The 20,362-nt window shown below is 47.2% G+C and overlaps 2 protein-coding genes across 2 annotated transcripts in view; one reads left to right on the top strand and one right to left on the bottom strand.

Moving 5' to 3' along the window:
* LOC135808573 (uncharacterized) overlaps positions 1-5,660 on the top strand; it is a 6,122-nt gene extending 462 nt beyond the window's left edge. Inside the window, exons 1-3 of the mRNA XM_065321788.1 lie at positions 1-3,548; positions 4,072-4,128; positions 5,419-5,660. The exon at positions 1-3,548 is cut by the window's left edge and continues 462 nt beyond it. Coding sequence (XP_065177860.1) covers positions 1,253-2,902 — 1,650 coding nt within the window. The 5' untranslated portion in view covers positions 1-1,252 and the 3' untranslated portion in view covers positions 2,903-3,548; positions 4,072-4,128; positions 5,419-5,660. The remainder of the gene's footprint in view (positions 3,549-4,071; positions 4,129-5,418) is intronic.
* An 11,337-nt stretch (positions 5,661-16,997) lies between these two features.
* LOC135808572 (uncharacterized) lies at positions 16,998-19,570 on the bottom strand. The gene is made up of 3 exons (XM_065321787.1): positions 19,216-19,570; positions 18,895-19,065; positions 16,998-18,034 (listed from the first exon to the last, which is right to left on the bottom strand). Exons 1-3 carry the CDS (start codon positions 19,384-19,386, stop codon positions 17,516-17,518), a joined length of 861 nt encoding a protein of 286 aa, XP_065177859.1. The 5' UTR covers positions 19,387-19,570; the 3' UTR covers positions 16,998-17,515.
* Positions 19,571-20,362: the final 792 nt, after the last annotated feature.

The raw sequence follows: 20,362 nt of genomic DNA, 5'->3' as shown, positions 1-20,362 counted from the left end.
CAGAGTATGAATTGTACGGCCAATGCAGGGGTGTCGGAAGGCAATTTAGTGTGGTATGGTCAGCCGTCTGAGGTACAATTTACGCGTGAGGGAGGGGTGGCTGAGCCGAAAATTTTGGAAGTTTAGAGCCCAAATCAGTGCATTTTGTTGATTCACGGGGTACTTGGGGCAAAGAGTGGTACGGTCAATACCGTACTGACCGTACCGTGTCCGACGCCCCTGCCATGTTGATACACTCTACTCAGGTTTCGCTGTATTAGTCGTGACTATGCAAACTTCTTTGTACAATTGTGCGAGGTGAAATCCGAAGCAAGGAGCGTACATATACAGTAAAACCTGTCAAGGTGACCACCTGTCCCAAAAGACCATCGTACCCAGGACCAAGGGATGCTATTTCCACTCAAATGACCCTGGATAAGGAGACCACCTGGTAACAGAGACCACGTTTTGAAGGACCTTTGAGCGGTCGTCTTAGACAGGTTTCACTGTACATGTACTCAGTACTTGCACGGCTGTTGATCAGTGCTGTTGATCAGTGCTGTTGATCAGTGCTGTTGATCAGTGCTGTTGATCAGTGCTGTTGATCAGTGCTGTTGATGCTGTTGATGCTGTTGATGCTGTTGATGCCGTTGATGCTGTTGATGCTGTTGATGCTGTTGATGCTGTTGATGCTGTTGATGCTGTTGATCAGTGCTGTTGATGCTGTTGATGCTGTTGATGCTGTTGATCAGTGCTGTTGATGCTGTTGATGCTGTTGATGCTGTTGATGCTGTTGATGCTGTTGATGCTGTTGATGCTGTTGATGCTGTTGGTGCTGTTGATGCTGTTGATGCTGTTGATCAGTGCTGTTGATGCTGTTGGTGCTGTTGGTGCTGTTGATGCTGTTGATGCTGTTGATGCTGTTGGTGCTGTTGATGCTGTTGATGCTGTTGATGCTGTTGATGCTGTTGATCAGTGGTGTTGATGCTGTTGATCAGTGCTGTTGATGCTGTTGATGCTGTTGATGCTGTTGATGCTGTTGATCAGTGGTGTTGATGCTGTTGATCAGTGCTGTTGATGCTGTTGATGCTGTTGATGCTGTTGATCAGTGCTGTTGATGCTGTTGATGCTGTTGATGCTGTTGATCAGTGCTGTTGATGCTGTTGATGCTGTTGATGCTGTTGATCAGTGCTGTTGATGCTGTTGATGCTGTTGATGCTGTTGATGCTGTTGATGCTGTTGATGCTGTTGATGCTGTTGATCAGTGCTGTTGATGCTGTTGATGCTGTTGATGCTGTTGATGCCGTTGATGCCGTTGATGCTGTTGATGCCATTGATGCTGTTGATGCTGTTGATGCTGTTGATGCTGTTGATGCTGTTGATGCTGTTGATGCTGTTGATGCTGTTGATGCTGTTGATGCTGTTGATGCTGTTGATGCTGTTGATGCTGTTGATGCTGTTGATGCCGTTGATGCTGTTGATGCCGTTGATGCCGTTGATGCCGTTGGTGCTGTTGATGCTGTTGATGCCGTTGATGCTGTTGATGCCGTTGATGCCGTTGGTGCTGTTGGTGCTGTTGATGCCATTGATGCTGTTGATGCTGTTGATGCTGTTGATGCCGTTGATGCTGTTGATGCCGTTGATGCCGTTGATGCCGTTGATGCTGTTGGTGCTGTTGATGCTGTTGATGCTGTTGATCAGTGCTGTTGATGCTGTTGATGCTGTTGATGCTGTTGATGCTGTTGATGCCGTTGATGCCGTTGATGCTGTTGATGCCGTTGATGCCATTGATGCTGTTGATGCTGTTGATGCTGTTGATGCTGTTGATGCTGTTGATGCTGTTGATGCTGTTGATGCTGTTGATGCTGTTGATGCTGTTGATGCCGTTGATGCTGTTGATGCCGTTGATGCCGTTGATGCCGTTGGTGCTGTTGATGCTGTTGATGCCGTTGATGCTGTTGATGCCGTTGATGCCGTTGGTGCTGTTGGTGCTGTTGATGCCATTGATGCTGTTGATGCTGTTGATGCTGTTGATGCCGTTGATGCCGTTGATGCTGTTGATGCTGTTGATGCCGTTGATGCCGTTGATGCTGTTGGTGCTGTTGGTGCTGTTGATGCTGTTGATGCCGTTGATGCCGTTGATGCTGTTGATGCTGTTGATGCTGTTGATGCCGTTGATGCCGTTGATGCCGTTGATGCCGTTGGTGCCGTTGGTGCCGTTGATGCTGTTGATGCTGTTGATGCTGTTGATGCTGTTGATGCCGTTGATGCCGTTGATGCCGTTGGTGCCGTTGGTGCCGTTGGTGCCGTTGATGCCGTTGATTCCGTTGATGCCGTTGATGCAGTTGGTGCCGTTGGTGCTGTTGATGCTGTTGATGCTGTTGGTGCTGTTGATGCTGTTGGTGCTGTTGGTGCTATTGGTGCTGTTTGTGCTGTTGATGCCGTTGATGCCGTTGATGCGGTTGATGCTGTTGGTGCTGTTGGTGCTGTTGGTGCTGTTGATGCTGTTGATGCTGTTGGTGCTGTTGGTGCTGTTGATGCTGTTGATGCTGTTGGTGCTGTTGGTGCTGTTGATGCCGTTGGTGCCGTTGGTGCCGTTGATGCTGTTGATGCCGTTGATTCCGTTGATGCCGTTGATGCTGTTGATGCCGTTGGTGCTGTTGGTGCTGTTGATGCTGTTGGTGCTGTTGGTGCTGTTGATGCCGTTGATGCCGTTGATGCCGTTGATGCCGTTGGTGTCGTTGATGCCGTTGATGCTGTTGATGCTGTTGGTGCTGTTGATGCTGTTGATGCTGTTGATGCTGTTGGTGCTGTTGATGCTGTTGATGCTGTTGGTGCTGTTGATGCTGTTGATGCTGTTGGTGCTGTTGGTGCTGTTGGTGCTGTTGATGCTGTTGATGCTGTTGATGCCGTGCGAGTGTGAATATTGCTGAGCGTGTAGAGTGGTTTCACATCAGTTTCTCATGTGACTAATTTGTGTAGAAAGTGATCATGACACTTGGACAGTGGAACCAACATGGCCCACATCACGTGACCCATATGCGCAGGGGAGGAGTGGAGTAGGAACCAACATGCCTGCCCTGTATGGTCATGTGATATATGTGAAACCACTCCATACAAGTACAAATACAGCAACGTGGTGGGCACTGGTTCATTGGACCCAGTGTTGCACTGTGGGTCACATTTCACTCAGTACAGTGCTGGCAAGTGAAATCCAGCCCTGGGAAAACCCCAATCCCGGGACTGTGCAACCCAAGCCCTGTGGACAGTGGACTGTGCAGTGAAATGTGCCTCTGTTCTACTCATCGGGTTGGATTTCATTTGTCATCACTGCATGTACAACTCCACTTGGTTCCTTGCTGTAAGAAGTGAACATGTTCAAGTATTACTTCCCTGTCTCCTTGCAACAGTCACTAAGACATCAGCTATCTTCTAATCAGCTCTCTTCTTCGATCACACCGACTGACGCGAGGGTAGCTCGACTGGAAGCGCCAAGCACAAGGGCAGAGAGTACCATTTCACAGAGAAGTGAAGACGAGAGTAAGCAAACAGTGGAGGCACAGAACAAGGTAAACTGATGCTTCTATACAGTATCTAGTCACACATAGCTTCTGAAAGAAATATATTTTGCTGCTGGCTTGCGAACGTACTGATTGATGTGTTTGTGAAAATTAATTGGTGTCCTTGAATCCTTTTCTGCTTTTGCTAATATAAATGAGCGAGGCCAAACACCACTAGCAAATAAATGTCAGGTGATCTACTTACATTGTGAATGTCTGACCTTCAGGGTAGTAGGAATTGAGTGATGTCTTGTTTCTTTGCTAGCCCTCCCTCCCCCTCTCCATGACCACCATCCGCCATGCAAACCAACGTCAGGTGCAAAACACGAATGAATCTCCTTGGTCAGCTGGTTTCCCTGTGCCCAAAGGCAGAAGGCGTCGATTCCTTGCAGTGTCAGGATTACAAGGCCAGCACTCTGAAGCCCAATCGGTGGGTCTACCATGCAACCCGTACGCGATTTTCATTTTGTGATGTATGGCATGCATCCTGGAGTTTTCTTTGTTTTGCTTCGGCGTACACCGTGCCCCTTAGATCATCGCCAGTCTTGAGTCTCAGCTAACAACTGCCGCAGAAGAAATAAGATCTCTCGTAAGTAATGTCATCTTGGCTTTGCAGTTATAGTGTTGGGGCATACTCTATGTAGACCATGATGAAAAGTGGTGCATACAAACATTGGTTTGAAAGTGCTGGCTCTGTGTTCTCCGTGTGTCTTGTTCACCGGGTGAAATATGCTGGGATTGAGAAAGCCCGGCTCCAAGTATGCCTAACGGCAGTTCAGGCAGTTCCTGGCCTTGTGGCATACCCGTGCAATATATAATGTTGCTGACCCATTCAGTTACAGCACACAGCATGATCCGCGTGCGGAATGGCAGTGTTTGGAGGATACTCTGCCTGTGCCTTTCCAGTGATGTTCTGTATTGGTATATTTGAGTAAAGGAAGCCCAGTAGAGAGGTTTCAACCCGCGTGATTTGTGCTCTTACGTGAAACTTGCGTTCACGTCGAACGTGATTTGACCTCAGCTCACGCCATGAACGGGAGTTTCGACGCCAGAATTTGCCACACCGACGTGAAATTTCGCGGTGTGGTGCAGAACAACGTGAAGCGAAACCTCTCTATTAGCCACAATTCCCTCTCTCTCTCTCTCTCTCTCTCTCTCTCTCTCTCTCTCTCTCTCTCTCTCTCTCTCTCTCTCTCTCTCTCTCTCTCTCTCTCTCTCTTCTCTCTCTCTCTCTCTCTCTCTCTCTCTCTCTCTCTCTCTCTCTCTCTCTCTCTCTCTCTCTCTCTCTCTCTCTCTCTCTCTCTCTCTCTCTCTCTCTCTCTCTCTCTCTCTCTCTCTCTCTCTCTCTCTCTCTCTCTCTCTCTCTTCTCTCTCTCTCTCTCTCTCTCTCTCTCTCTCTCTCTCTCTCTCTCTCTCTCTCTCTATCTCTCTATCTCTCTATCTCTCTCTCTCTCTATCTCACGATGCTGCTGATCGTGATAGGTATAGGCAGCTTGCTTATCAGTGTAGTTAGTTTTTCTTCTTCTTTTTTCTTTAAATATTCGACGAGGTGACAACAATTTATGGTAATAAGGAGGACGAGCTTTTTTCTTTCTTTCTGTTCTTTTGATGCTGCTGCCTTATGACACACATGGCGCCCCTACGATCAGAATGGCTATGGGTTATTCATACATACATACATACATACATACATACATACATACATACATACATACATACATACATACATACATACATACATACATACATACATACATACATACATACATACATACATACATACATACATACATACGTACATACATACGTCAGCCATCTTTTTGTACAAAGTACACGCTGGCAGTCACAATATCGAATGTTCTCATTGTGTTTGCCACAGCGAGAACAGTTCACAAAGCGTCTCAGAAAACAACGAGCCAAATCGGCGGAGCTTCGAACGGAGGCCGGAATAACGATTATGACCTTGAGGGAGGAGAATGTCCATCTCACCGCGGAGAATGAGCAACTAAAAAGTAGGTGATGTGACAGGATAATGGCATAGCCAGTGTGTTTGACTTATTTTGGTTTCTTTGGTGTGTTTAGATCATGCATGGAGTAATGTACATGACCGTGCATTGCATTTCTGTGTGCACATCATTCAATGTGCTGTGGGTAGCGGATAAGACATGCATTGTCATACCTGACCAGCAACAGGAATTCACGTAGACCTCTTAGTAAGGTTGTGTATGTGCTCGCTAAGTGTTTTTACAGATAAAGCCCAGACAGCATTCCTCGAAATCAGCTCCTGACCACCCTGTCTAGGTGTGAAGCATTCTATGTGATTTCGGTGTGAGCAGCGCTAGCTTGTTTATTCGTATACAGTAAATGACACTGCAATTATGTGGCTTGTTCCAGTGGCTGTGTTTAACGCCGCACTTTGTAAGCCCAACGCCTCACTTCAGGAAGTGGCAGAATTCCTGATGGGAAGCAGGTGGATGTGCCACTGCCAAGCATTGCGCCGACGCATTCAGTAACTGATACTGTACATTCTCTGTTTGTATGGCAGATGACGAGGCTGCGCAGCGAAAAGCAGGCAACCCGTGCCACACAGGGCCACGGTGATGAGGACGACGACAGCGACAGCGGCGCAGGCTATCTTGCCCTGGTCACAGAGCTCTCCAGTCAAGTGGAGCGCCTCACCACAGAGCTGAGGAAGGCGCAGAGGAAGATCAAGAGCCTTCAGCGGCCTCCGAGAGCACCAGCTGGTTCTACGCCCCTACTCCACGGTGATGCCATGGATACGATAAATCGGTGGGTCCGGGACGAGCCGGCATGATCAAAATGGCAGTGAGCAGTACACTGAGTAACCATGGCAACGTTCTGTCTCACTTTTAAAAACGGTGACTTATTACCTATATGTATGCAGCTGTGTAGACACTACAATGTGGACCACATACAGACTGATATGACCTCTTTCCTTGACAAACTATTTGATTGTTTACAGACACACAGGTATCTGCTTTCACTGCTGTAATGCCTGACATGATATTATACTATATAATACGGGTGTGACGCGCAGAGCCTTTTGTTGTGAGATTGGTATCGGCTGATCTTCGAAATGTAACTCTCGGCGCCAGAGCATATAACCTGTTTTATTCTGTTACTGGTGCTAGTGTGGTTGGATATAGAGACAGTTGGAACGATGAGCTAAGTTAGAAGTGTATGTACTGGAAGTGCACGTGCTTGTACTGTGTGCAATACACTCATTGGAGGTGAAACGTTATGTTCTTCTGGCTATAGTTGTCACGGGGACCTTACAACATATTTCCATATCTGATGCTTCGGCGATCTGGCTTACATGTACCTTCCATGTCTATAAGTTAGCAAGAGTACATCTGCTGGAGCTTACAGAAAGGCAGAAGAGAAAGAAAGAAAGGAGACAACGAGCTAGATCATTGTTGCAACGCTGCGTTTCATGATGCACATAGCGACGCTAAGGCAAGCCTCAGACAACTGATAACCTGTACATCATCTGGCTACAAACGTATATCCTGGCAAGTAGTAAAGTCATCTTGCTATACAGTTGCAAGTACATTTAGTTGTAAAGTCTACGCTGCGGACTGGTGAGCCATGCTAATGAAGCTGCATCTGCTTGCCTCTTCACTTTCCAACTATTACTTCCATCTCCGGAGTTCAGCAGACAGGAAATGTAACCGTGCTCTTGTCTAATCAGCCGATACAATCATGTCGTCTTAAAAACGGTTTGAAATGAGTACAGTTACATTCACGTGTGCAAGATCTCTCAGAGAAATACCATGGCAACGGTGAGGCTATCAACTGCTGTCTGAAGATACATGTACACTCAAAACAGAGACTGCCAAGTGCCAGCCACCTGGCATCCTCGTCATTGATATGACGACACAAGAAACAGGAAACAATGGCACACCAATCCCCAAGTACATGTACGGTATGTTTGGCAACTAAAAGACTCGCACAGGGCCCTCACTATCAACTGAAAACTCGGGATAACGTCCCTTTTCGCGTACTCTGGCTCAGGTACTAGGGAGGTTTAGTTCCCACGTAACGGAAACGCGTACGTGGGTGATCCACGTAAAGTGGATGAAGGGCACCCACGTTGCAATGTTGTGTTTAGTCACACGGAACAAACAAAAGCATAAAGCGAAAGGCCCAAACCTGGTCAAAGACGAAGCTACCCGGGCCTAAGAAGCTCATCGAATATTTTGATTTCGTGCTTCGGAAACTTCTTCAGCTGAGCACCCTCACAGCTTGCACAATGCGCTCCATTCTGATTTTCACCCACGTTCTGGCGGAACGTGGGTGAGCCTCCATACACGGCATGTCGTGAATCAGAAAACGTCTGTACGTGGGTCACTGAGTATCACGTGGTACACCCACGTAAAGTACCCACGGATTACGTGGGACTAAACCTCCCTACTGTTCTTTACGCCGCCGCACATGCCCATACTCCAGCGCCACCAAGAGGTGTAATATAATTATGCCTCACAGAAAGAAAACTATTCATCAGCAATGCAGGCAAGGCGAGATAACTCAACAAGCATCACGCATTCTGAGCTTATGTCGAAATGCCGTCAGGAGCCAAACTGCTACTAATCAAATAATACAGTTTCTTCTGAGACTAGTATACCAAGTTTATGTCGGTTCTCGAAAGTCACGCTCCCCTGCGTGAAGTCAGAATCTCCACCAGGAGGACTCCCCCGCCATGGTCCGACCGTGATCTATTCCAACTGAACAAGCGCAAGAATAGACTTCACCGAAAGTGGCTACGAGATAAGACTAACGTGCATCTACATGAGGAGTACAAGCGAGCCCGTGCAGAAGCCTCAAATGCTTACCAGCGAAAACTCAATCAGCATTTCCAACAGCAGTGTCGTGATCACTCCTCCAACCTGCGGATGATGTGGTCCGTGATCAACTCTGTCACTAGCCGTTCTCGTCAACATCATCAGCCAACGTGCGACATCACAGAAGTCTCGGATGCCTTCCACAGCATTGTACATGATCCGTCCCGTCCGGCGCAGCTCCAGATTCCCATTGGTCCACAGCCGCAAGGCTCAATGCTGACCTTCCAGTCAACCGCCCCAGATGAGGTCAAGCACCTCCTGGAACGGATAAATCCCTGCAAAGCCACAGGCAGTGATGGGATTCCTGGGTGTCTGCTACGTGCTTGCGCTGACCTGTTGGCTCCATCGCTTTCAGTGCTCTTCAGCTCATCGCTGAGGCATGGTGAAGTCCCTCTGGCTTTCAAACATGCTGTAATAAGCCCTCTCTTCAAAGCTGGCGATCTATCGGTAGCTGCAAATTATCGTCCTGTGTCGCTCCTGCCGATTGTATCCAAACTACTCGAGAAGATAGTCCAGAAGCAACTTGTTGCACATCTGGAGCGATCATGTGCCATACCACCGACTCAGTTTGCCTTCCGCCGTGAGCACTCCACAGAGGACGCCCTAGTTGTAGCAACAGATGCCATCTTAAAGGCCCGGGACGACAAGTTGACCACAGGCGTCTGCCTAATCGACATGTCAAAAGCCTTTGACAAGGTCAATCACAGCCGACTGGTCCGGGACCTATTCGATCTCGGCCTGGACAATGCCTCCCTTCGCTGGTTCTGCAGCTACTTAAGCGATCGAACCCAGCAAGTGCGCATTGGCCCCACCGACAATGACATGAGTGTTGCTGCTAAGTGCTCATCTGGTGTACCTCAGGGCTCGGTCCTAGGACCGATCATGTTTAGCATGTACACCCGTGATGTCCCCGCCATAGCCCATCCTGCTCCATCTCTGCAATTTGCCGATGACATTGCCGTGCACTGCCACAGAAAATCAGTGCTAGCCACATCAGCCTGCCTATCAGGGGCCGTCACCAACGTCGCTGACTGGCTCAAGCATCGATATCTGCTTCTAAATGACAAGAAGAGCCAGGTCCTGTCAATTGTACCACAACGCAATGCGGGTCAGCATGTCGCTGTCCGCTGCAACCAGACAGAGCTTCCCCTGAGCCCAACAGCAAGGTACCTCCGCGTGACCCTTGACGCCGCTGTGAAGTGGGACCCCCATGTTGACGCGATGGCGAAGAAAGTTGTGCAGAAGATTGGAGCATTGTGGCGGTCCCGCAGATGTCTGAGCCTCAGTAGTCGCATCCAGTATGTGAGGTCAGTCATCATGCCTGACCTCCTATATGGGTCTAACGCCTTCTCTTCCTCCCTCAAGGTTTCGCAGCTTGATCGCTTTCAGGTCCTGCAGAACCGAGCGGCGAGAGCGGTATACGGTTTGCCGCCTCACACCTCGGCTCAGCCTCTGCTCGAACGGATGTCCCTGTACAGAGTTCGCGAGTGCTACGCCCAGAAGCGGCTCGTCCTGGTGTGGCGCTGTGTCAATGGGAAAGCCAGCAGTGTCCTCCAGGACCTATTCTCACCATCAGCTGGCAGCACCACCCGGCACCAGGTTTCCAGGGGCCTCACTGTCCCCTCGGCACAGTCAGAAGCCGGCAGATCTCGCCTGGCCTTTCAGGCAGCCTTGGCCTGGAACGCTCTCCCAAGGAGTGTAAGGGAGATCAAGGCTGGCCAGCAATTTAAGCTTGCCTCCATCCCCTACACCTTGCAATGAATGCTCTGTCTGACTTTTCCCGTCCACACACCACGTCATTTACTCTTCTCTGCGTGCTTGTGCGCTTATGAACTCTTTGTGTTCCCTCTGTTGACGCTTCAAAATCGCTCTGTTGACGCTGCAAAATTGCTTATCATCTCCCTCCCTCCCCCCCCTCTCTCTCTCTCTCTCTCTCTCTCTCTCTCTCTCTCTCTCTCTCTCTCTCTCTCTCTCTCTCTCTCTCTCTCTCTCTCTCTCTCTCTCTCTCTCTCTCTCTCTCTCTCTCTCTCTCTCTCTCTCTCTCTCTCTCTCTCTCTCTCTCTCCCCGTAGCTCTCTCCCATTTGAAATTCGCTTCCATAGAATTGGGCATCATTGCCCGTTTGGCCTTGCGAAGTAAAATAAAAATCAACAGCAACAATACATTCAAGCCTTATCGTCAGGTGAAATATAGGCACTTTCCTTCCACTGTTTCTATCACCTGTCTACTGTACTTTTAATATCCATTGTCCTTGTTCATTTGATTTTGCCTGTATTTCACCTAACGATAAGGCTTGAAAGTATACTGGTGAAACACTTTCAAGATGATGGTGAAGAGCCTGCAGTGTGCCCTTTGTCTCGGTGTTATAACTCAAACTTTAGAGCCCAAATTCCTACCCGCCTCATAGGTTATAACCACTGAACACACTGAATCCATCAGTCCAGTTATACTAATGCAAAATGCGTCTATCACAGGGCACCAAAAGTGCATTGGCTTGTCCAACTATAAACTTCCTATCCCTGTGCAACGACATTATCCATCACACATCACATCCTATAACAAAGCGCCTGCCATGATACCAACTACCAATGGCGATCGATACCAACCCTAGTGCAAAGCGGATTTGGCGAAGTGGACGCGGTTAGCATTCGCTTTGCTAAGAGCTGCCATAATGTGCATCCGCAGCTCTCGCTCGGCATACCCCCGTCCAGCCAATGTACTCCGAGAGTTGGTTAAAACCTTTTGAGCACGACGCTACCTGAATGCCGCCCCACGTCAACACCTGCAAAAATCGCTTTTTTCCTATGAAAGTAGTAGCTGTTCAAGGATTGATAACTTTACCTTTCTTTGGACGAATTCCACGATCTTGAGCTTCCTGCAAAGGTTTTGAGGCGAGGAACAAAGTAGTTCCAAGCTCAGCTCGGAGCGACACCAAAAGCCCATGCTACAGTCTGGCAAACTTCACGCACGCGCTCGACAGACTTGAGCATGGCCAGGAGATCAAATCCTCAGCTGCCATTTCACTCTCCTTGCTCGTATCGAGCTCAAATGTTTTTGAGGACTCCCCAGATCCGCTGCCATCATTTGAATCTAGTTTCCATGGCAGCAGATAGCGCGAAAATGATCGAAAATGGAAAATACGCGTTCTGCAGAGTTCACAAAAAATCGATTTGAATTTGCCGTGTTGAGTCGCATATCTCAACAACCCGGGGTCGTATCGCTTCGGCGATTACACTTCGGAGCTTCGGCTTTGAATGTGACAGTGTGTTTGGCTTCAAATCGCTCTAGTTTTCCATAAATTTCCAGCGGTTTAAAGATAAAAATGCAAATGCACGCCTTGATTGCACCTAGCACCTCTTGCAATTGCTTGCTTTCCTTGGCCTTTTCTTTCGCTTCTTTGCTGATAGGTTACCTTTTTTCCTTTGTCTAGTATCCTTGAGACTTCAGTCTTCTGCTGCCGCTATGGCAGTGTCTATTGTCTAATGGTGACTCCGAAGCTGAAGCTCGCAGTCCAGGCCTAGGACTAGTAAGAGTTCCTACCGGATCGTGTAGGTAAGTGCTGAAGTAACTAGTTTGTGCCGATATGGAAATTTCGGCCTTTTCGGCGGCCAATGCTGATGGCGACGCTGCGATGGTTCCGTGGGTTTGCAAGCACCGACAAGTGCCTTGTTTCATGCCCCGAGTCACGATTTCCCTGTTCGGTCAGGGCGGCCTTCACGAGTTCGGCAGGCTCTTTCGAGTGCCTTGCCAAGGCTCTGCGCTTAGCGCGTAGCAACATCAACAGACGGCTTCCGTCACGTCATTGGGCAGGCCCTGACGAGTGCCTTGCCAATCTCTGTACCTACAACTAACAAGTAACTGGTATCCAACCCCATCGATGGACGACGCGGACATGGCGGATATGCGGCGGCTTCTATCACGGCAGTGGGCAGGCCCTGTCGCGTGTCTTGCCACACTCAAACCACCCGTCCACTGTCGATGGACGACGGTCTCACCGAATGTGACAGTGTGTTCCCGCCCATTGTGCTGGTGTCACCCACCCCTCACTGTCACTACTCTTGATTGCACTATCATTTTGGTCGCTCAGAAAAGGCCAAGGAAAGCAAGAGGTGCTAGGTGCAATCAAGGCGTGCATTTGCATTTTTATCTTTAAACCGCTGGAAATTTATGGAAAACTAGAGCGATTTGAGGCCAAACACACTGTCACATTCTTCGCCTTCACTCCTCGTGTAACCCCGATTCCACGTCGGACCCTGCGGGTCCTAGCGGAATCTACGATTGTTTCTATCGCAAGCTGAGAGTTTTCTCTTGCAGATTCATATTTCGATCATGAGAATCGGCCAGGAATTGACCGAGTTACGATAGTTTTAACTCACGCGGTTCATGCAAATCGCGTTTGTACGCTATGTACACTCGTACTCCCGACGTAATAATACGTCATGCGTGCTCAAAGGGTTTTTTAATTGTTGTGGAGGGGCATATGTGAGGTGGTGCTTGTCTTAGTTCTTATAGTTTGACAGAAAGGAAAAGGACCAAGGAACTACAAGTTACGCTATAATGTCCACTAATACCACCAGTTACTAAACGATCAGCTCATGCGATAACATTGCACGACACTGACCGACGGTACTGACGTTCTACAACTACATGTAACTGGCTATCCGCTCTAGCACATCTTGGATGCGCACTCCAACAGCCTTCCAACTATTACTATTTTTGTCTTGGAAGGCTCTAAGTACTAGTAGTTATAATTATGGTAACATAGGAAGGGAGTGTGAGCGCAACCAAGACACGCACAGCTAACTAAAACTTAGAACCTTCCGAGGCGAGTAGATGTACGAGTGCGAGACGCTGATCGCCTAATGATCACTATAACTACACTGCCCAAAGCGTGAAAGGCTGTGCTGTGGGAATCAAGCATGGGTACAGGGACGAAAGTGCGGAATTGGAGGGCTCAAATTCCAGCACTTGAGCTGAGGCTGAATACGAATTCTTTGCTTCCATTTCTCACAATCGCAAATCGCAAAAAACGCGGGGAAAAACGCGGCATAATATGGCATAATTTGCGGTAAATATGCGGTTAATATGCGGTGAATAATATTGATGTGCGGCAATTTTCAGTGAGTATGTAGTGAAATCAATCAGTTACAAGTCTCTGCCTCTGGTGTAAGCGCTCGTCATATTTGAGTAAAAAGCCGCCACGATGAGACGTTGCTGACCGAACAGTGCACTGTGTGTACGTGTAGTGCAACAAAAAAGTTCAAAAAACGCGGGAAAATCGCGGAAAACGCGGTCTTTTAAAAAATCGCAAAAAACGCGGAAAAAAACGCGGCCGCGTAATCGCAATTTTCCCCGGGGACATAACTTCAGCTCACGGTGCTCCGAGTCAGGAATGCAATTTGCTTCTTTTCTTGGCGCCTTCAGACTCGACCATCACTCTGCACCAGAGTCTCCATACACATGCATGGTAGAACCGGCTTGCTGTCGCTGTGGATCGCTTGCCAGCGGCATCACGGTTTGACTCCTGTTGACTCTCGAAGTGGCCATCCTAGTAGATATCTCATTCGGATCATTAAAGCAGCATAGCTTGCAAAGCACGACTGAACGTCTTCTCAAGTAACATCATGAGCTGGGATCGGTGAATCATGAATCAAAGACCAGGCAGCAAAATGCCTTTTTGATGTACGGGTAACTCACCCGAGGCCATCTTTGCTGTCGGGTCCAGAAGTAGCACGTCAGCTCAGCCAACACGAGCGTCAGAAGAAGCGGCAATATTCTGAACGGATTAATCTGGTGGACCGGGGTTCCTTCACTCCGTTGGTTTTCGCCACCAACGGGCAGTGTGCCCCAGAGAGTACCATTTTTCTGAAAACCCTCTCGACTCAGCTGCACGACAAAAACCGTGATGTTCCCCATGCCTACATAATCCGTCATTTACGATACAGGATCAGTATCTCTCGTGCGGCGGCAGATAACTTGCTTCCGGGGTTCGCGGGCGTCTAGCTTACAGACGCGGTGGATAGGGTGCCAGCGGACGTCGCCAATTTGTCACGGAGTGTCGTGCTTTAGCTCACCGGCCGCATTAATGAATTATGTCTTGTCATTGACTCTATGTTTTCTTGCTGTGTCTTTTTGAGGTCCTTTTGGAACTTTGTGTAGCTGCTCATGTTTTTTCTGCATTACTGTTGCGTTTTCTATTGTTTTTCTATTGTTTTTCTTTTCTTTTTTTTTTACTTCGAAGTACTTCTATTTTATTTTCATCCATGCACACTTCCCATCTTTTCAAAGCATTCGTCTTGGGATTGAGTTGAATCTTTTACACAACCTTGGTACATTTGCCTTGAGTTTCTTTGGATTAGACCTTTTCAAATTTTTGATTTCATCGTCGAGTTTCATCCCTTGTATCTTTGGTTTTCTTTTCTTCCTTCTTTCTATTGCTACGACCCACAGTTAATTGGGAACTCGTGGCTTGGCAGGAGGAGAACATGGATGCAGTGAATGGGATTTTCGGTCTTTGACCACTTGCTGGTGAGCTGATCTGCTCACCTCTCACCGATTAAGGAGCTGCATCTGCGCCTTGATCCTTGAAGGGTGGTGGCGTTCCTACGGGTGCGGAAAACTCGGTTTCCAGCCGAGTCTCACGCGAACCGTGAATTTCTTTCTTTCTATGTCGTGTTGTTTGAATAGACCCGTTTTGTTGAATCAAAGGCCACCTGGGCGGGCGGGCTTTGGTGGCGAGAAAAGTTCACTTACACTGCATGACAACCATTTACCCCGAGTGCACTGCATGACAACCACTTCACACGCATGGGCTCTCTCAGCTGACGCTATGCCGTCAGGATCATTATATTACCAGTATTGCTGTACTATCATCAAGAGGACAATGTATTTTACATGTACATGTACATGTACATTATAATACTATGTGCTAAAAATTCAGGGGGCAGACTGGTCGTAAAATCCCTGAAAAGTCGAATTTGTAAATTCATATCGAGTGCTACATCAGTTGAAAGACCATGAACAGATTCAAAATCTCTGAAAATCTTGTCTCGATCTGACCAGCCGTTCAAGACGACAAGAGTTATGGCCTAAAATGTGCCCTTGCAAGGAAAGATTTTTTTGTTGCACGCTGTCATTTGTTGGCAGCACTGTATTTGAATGTGAGCAGACCATGCGCAACTTGTCGTACCATGGAAACATGCGAAAGTGTGCAGAATTAAGTCCAAAAAAGTCCAAAAAATCACGTTTTTTAGCCACGTATTGGGCTGCACGGCGGCGGGCAAAGCCCGCCGCCGTGCAGCAGGACTTTTGCCAGCACCCTCGTGACGTTGCAGATATGTGGCTTGATTATTGTAGTCGACGCTGATTTAGTGACTTTGGCAAGTTTGAGTCGTGTAAAGAAGTCAGGTAGGATTCAATACTAGGCAGTAGTGGAACGGATGCAGTTTACAGGGTTATGGGAATATGGGCCGTTACACGCCCAATTGGTTGAGAGACTCACCTCCTCCCCCCTGACTCACTTGTGAGGTCTGCATTCGCCACTAAGGTGTAAAGGCATAGTGGTGGCCTGCGGAAGCGAAGGCTATAGCTTATGTGTTTCTGAACATTCAAGTGATGCTAACGCGGATCCCGCGAATATTAGTGGAACGTGAGTGGTAGTCTCTGCCGGTTTTTGAGGGTATCCTGGATTTGGCGTGCAGCGCTGTGGAAATGGCTTGCTGTGGAGGTCCCAGAACTGGATGTTGTATCAAAGGTACGACCTCGTAGCACGTGCTAAACCTAAAAAAATTCAAAAATTGACTTGGGTTTGTGGGAGTCTGTGAGAGAACGCCCACTCGTTCCGTTGTGACGGATTCCAGGGCTACGTTGAGGGGCCCTACCCCACCACCCATGGCTGCTTCTGGACTTGTTTTAGGTTTGGATCCCGCGCACGGACAGAATGGGCACGAAAATGTGAAAAAATTGTAAATGCATTAATTTTTATTGGCTCATGGGTGGCTCGCACACCGTGGCACTATGCCGGGATTTTGAGTTTTTCCAGCCTGGAAAGCCTGTCAGTGAGGCGCAAGAACTTTTAAATCATGTCCAGAGGGCCAGCATAGTGGTCAAAATTTCACTCAAATGCATTGAGAGACACCAAAGTTACGGTCAATTGAATGCCATAATTATGGGAAGGCTGCAATACTATGGTGTTGTCACCCTGTTATTAAAATTGTCTAAACGTGTTGATCATTATTATCTGTACATGTACATGTATATCCACATGCATTGGAGCTACATGTAACTTCATGGTAGCATCAACAAATCAACTGAAGTATGCAGTATTATGGGGCTTGACAAAGGTAGCACATTACGTAGAACTCAGATGACCACCGGTAATGCGTACGGGTCATGAATACAAGTACTTGTACACAATACATTTCTGGTGTAAGTTATTTATATGGCCAGGTGACTAACGAAAGTGGAAGACATACGAACGTTTGCAACTAAATTGCAAGTAGTGCTTACTGGGTGAGGCCATTGCACATGCAGGTGCTTTAGAAGTACATGTACACGGCAGTGTTACACAGATTCCACATAGTGCAGCTGTGGCACCATTTCAAGGCTTTCAAAACGGGTGTATTCAAACAATACGGCATGGAAAGAAGGAAGAACACCAAAGATACAAGGGATGAAACTCGACGATGAAATCAAAATGAAAATTTGAGAAAGTCTAATCCAAAGAAACTCAAGGCAGATGTAACAAGGTTGTGTAAAAGATTCAAACTCAATCCCTAGACGAATGCTTTGAAAGATGTAAATTGTGCATTAATGATTCACGCTGAGACTTTGGAACGCCGAGAACAACAAAATAAAAATAAACAGAAGTACATGTAAAAAGGTAAACAATAAAAACGCAATAGTATTCACAGGGCTAGTTCGTTGCTGAAAATATAAACAGATTCTAAAAATTAATGTAATGTAAACAGAAACTAAGAATACGTAAAGCAGCAAAAACAAAAAGCACGAACTAGAGAAAACAATGCTACACTATTGAGCAGGGTCCAGATCTACGTAATTGCGCGATTACTGGCCGAAGGCTAGAGAGTCCTTTTAATTTAAAGAGTGCCTTAATCTACTCTAGAAAAGGGTCGGTTGCCATCTCTGGTTTTGTTGTTTTGAAGGCAGGCCGAATTTTGGGAACGCTGTACAGCTCCTGGTAGATGTCTCCGGCTATACTGCAGAGCTGCTTGCCAATCTCTGCATGTTTGCAGAAGGATTGAACGAAACTAGGTGTGTCATCGGCATTCCATTCTGCCCAGATGTCCGCCTCGGCACTAGCAAACAACGCGACTTTCTCGTTTTCGGGGTCCAGTTTCCAAAAGTTCACCATCCCGCCTGAATGGCAACTATGTATGATCAAGTACAGAGTTTTTTCAGCGGGAAGGTATTCTGTGATGTCCTCTGTCAACATGGTGTCTGTGTACACAGCAGAGTGATTGGCTGACAAGCCTGGTTTCGGTAGACAGAAATACTCCTCCACAACTCTGCCAGGCTTGTGCTGGCCTCCGTGTCCAGTCATGAAGAGAATGAGATTGTCGGGGGAATAATCCTCCTCCTCTCCGGCCAGGAAGTTTTGAATGGAATCACGTACCTAATGAAAGCACAGGAAAGATCGCATGCTGTTGTTGTTGTTGTTGTTGTTGTTGTTGTTGTTGTTGTTGTTGTTGTTGTTGTTGTTGTTGTTGTTGTTGTTGTTGTTGTTGTTGTTGTTGTTGTTGTTGTTGTTGTTGTTGTTGTTGTTGTTGTTGTTGTTGTTGTTGTTGTTGTTGTTGTTGTTGTTGTTGTTGTTGTTGTTGTTGTTGTTGTTGTTGTTGTTGTTGTTGTTGTTGTTGTTGTTGTTGTTGTTGTTGTTGTTGTTGTTGTTGTTGTTGTTGTTGTTGTTGTTGTTGTTGTTGTTGTTGTTGTTGTTGTTGTTGTTGTTGTTGTTGTTGTTGTTGTTGTTGTTGTTGTTGTTGTTGTTGTTGTTGTTGTTGTTGTTGTTGTTGTTGTTGTTGTTGTTGTTGTTGTTGTTGTTGTTGTTGTTAAGGGATGCTTAGCGTATCAGGGGAGCCTCCTACATTGTACATTGTAAATAGCAAGAAATGTGATTTCAAATAATTTTTCCATCAACCACCACACCATCACTGCGCTCTCCAGCCAACCTCGACACGTTGCCACAGCACACCACCACCAGCAAAGCGACACATCCGTTGGTACTGAATTCCTCCATACAGCTGTTTGAGTATAAAACTCTCGTCAGTGAAGGTAGATATTGTAGAATGGCTTAGATAGTTAAAATCAACAGTTTTGTACTGAAAGGGGTGAGCATAATTGGCGCAAAGATTAGGGCTAAGTAGATTTAGATTCATCCTCTTTCACAGAATCCCTCCTTGTCCCGCTTCGAACAGCCAATTCACTGCCGATCGAATGCTCGTAACCGAATCTAGTAGTGCTACGAGTCCCACATCTTACCTGTTTTAAATTTGTATAGGGCTGAAAACGGTTCCTGTCATCCATCTTCTCATAGAGCGATTGGTTTGCACCTTGCTTCTGACGCTGCCCTTGTGCTATGGGATCCTCGAGCTCGTCGTAGAGGTTTTGGTTGAGAAGCACGCCGCTAACTTGCACATCGTGAATGTAATTCTACAGAACGAATGTGAAGTAAAAGCATGCTAAACACATTCATGTAAATGGTTTTCAATTTTCAGACACTTGCCGGATTCGCATATCGAGATTAGTATTTGTACACAGCACCAAATCGTCCTGTACGAGCTAAAGAAATCTGAATCTTACCGGTCTTCCTCTCCTTCGATATTGTTTATCTGAATGGCTAGCAGCGAAATTGAACATGCTTTCTATATCCGACTGCACAGCGCTGACCATTCGCCATTGCTTTTCTCTCTCATTGTCCTTAACGTATTGTGGATGAACGGCAGCGCCGAGGAACAGGCAAGATGCACTCATTTCAGACGATTCAAGCTGGCTAGCATAAGTACAATGACGTGTTTCTGAACACGACCTTTCTTCTGCTCGTCAGGAAATGTTTGCTTTGCAAGCAAGCTGTTTCCTCCAGCTTGTGGGCTCGATGAAGTGGTTCTTTAGAGTCAAGTTGAACGACCAACACTCTGGAAAAGCCTGACCAATGATGCGAGCGTGGTGGGTTTATATAGAATCTGAGCGTGCTGCTGTGATGAATTTCACGTGTTATGGCATGGTGTGGGGGAATGTACCGTACTACCGAAGTCTAGGACGTGATGGGTCACATGCCAGTTGAAGGGAAGGGCATAGCTTGAGGTCGACGTGGATGACCGTGCCCATATCATCACGTTCTTGGATGATTTCTGGAACGTTCCTGCACGTTCACCTGTATGCCTACTGGACCATGAAATAGGTAAGGCTGGTTCAGGTATGTCTGCAGAGTTCCTGTTCAGAACACGTTTCAGACAAAGAACTCAATGTTTAAAATTACGACTTCGAAAGCCATTACTCACCAACAGTAATCCCCGTGAAGGGTCACAACTCACAAGATCGGTATCGTCGAAGTTTCTACCACCACATATGTTGTTCGAAAGCTAACCAGCATTGGATTATCCCCACCCAACCCACCGTGTTGGCTTCGGGCCAAGGCATGAGGTCATAGAAGATCTCAGTCACGAGCGGAGCAGGGGGGAATATCTCGAATCCCATGATGGTGCTGCCTGCTTCCACTACCTTATACCCAGTGTGGAGGTGTATACACGTACATGTACATGTTAACATTGTATTCGTTCTCTGATGTGCAGCCCGGAGAGCTCCAGTCAAAATGTGCAGACCATTCAGTTCAACAAGGCATGTCCGTGTGCATGTCCACTCGACTACAGAGGAGTAGAATGTACAATGACATATGTACATGTAGTTGACTTGTCGCGGTGTTAGGATGATCCCACCAAAAGGCGAAACA

Source organism: Sycon ciliatum, chromosome 2 (assembly GCF_964019385.1).
Source record: "Sycon ciliatum chromosome 2, ocSycCili1.1, whole genome shotgun sequence".
In the NCBI taxonomy this organism is placed as follows: domain Eukaryota; kingdom Metazoa; phylum Porifera; class Calcarea; order Leucosolenida; family Sycettidae; genus Sycon; species Sycon ciliatum.
Note: the sequence above shows the minus strand (reverse complement) of the source record. Positions and strands in the feature narration are given on the sequence as shown.

Bases quoted from the DNA above. Each gene is read 5' to 3' on its own strand.
- LOC135808572 (XM_065321787.1), bottom strand. From the start codon at position 19,386: ATGAGTGCATCTTGCCTGTTCCTCGGCGCTGCCGTTCATCCACAATAC. The intron at 19,066-19,215 runs GTAAGATTCAGA...TTCGTTCTGTAG, and splicing joins ATCGAAGGAGAGGAAGACCG to AATTACATTCACGATGTGCA. The intron at 18,035-18,894 runs GTAAGATGTGGG...TGCTTTCATTAG, and splicing joins CCTATACAAATTTAAAACAG to GTACGTGATTCCATTCAAAA.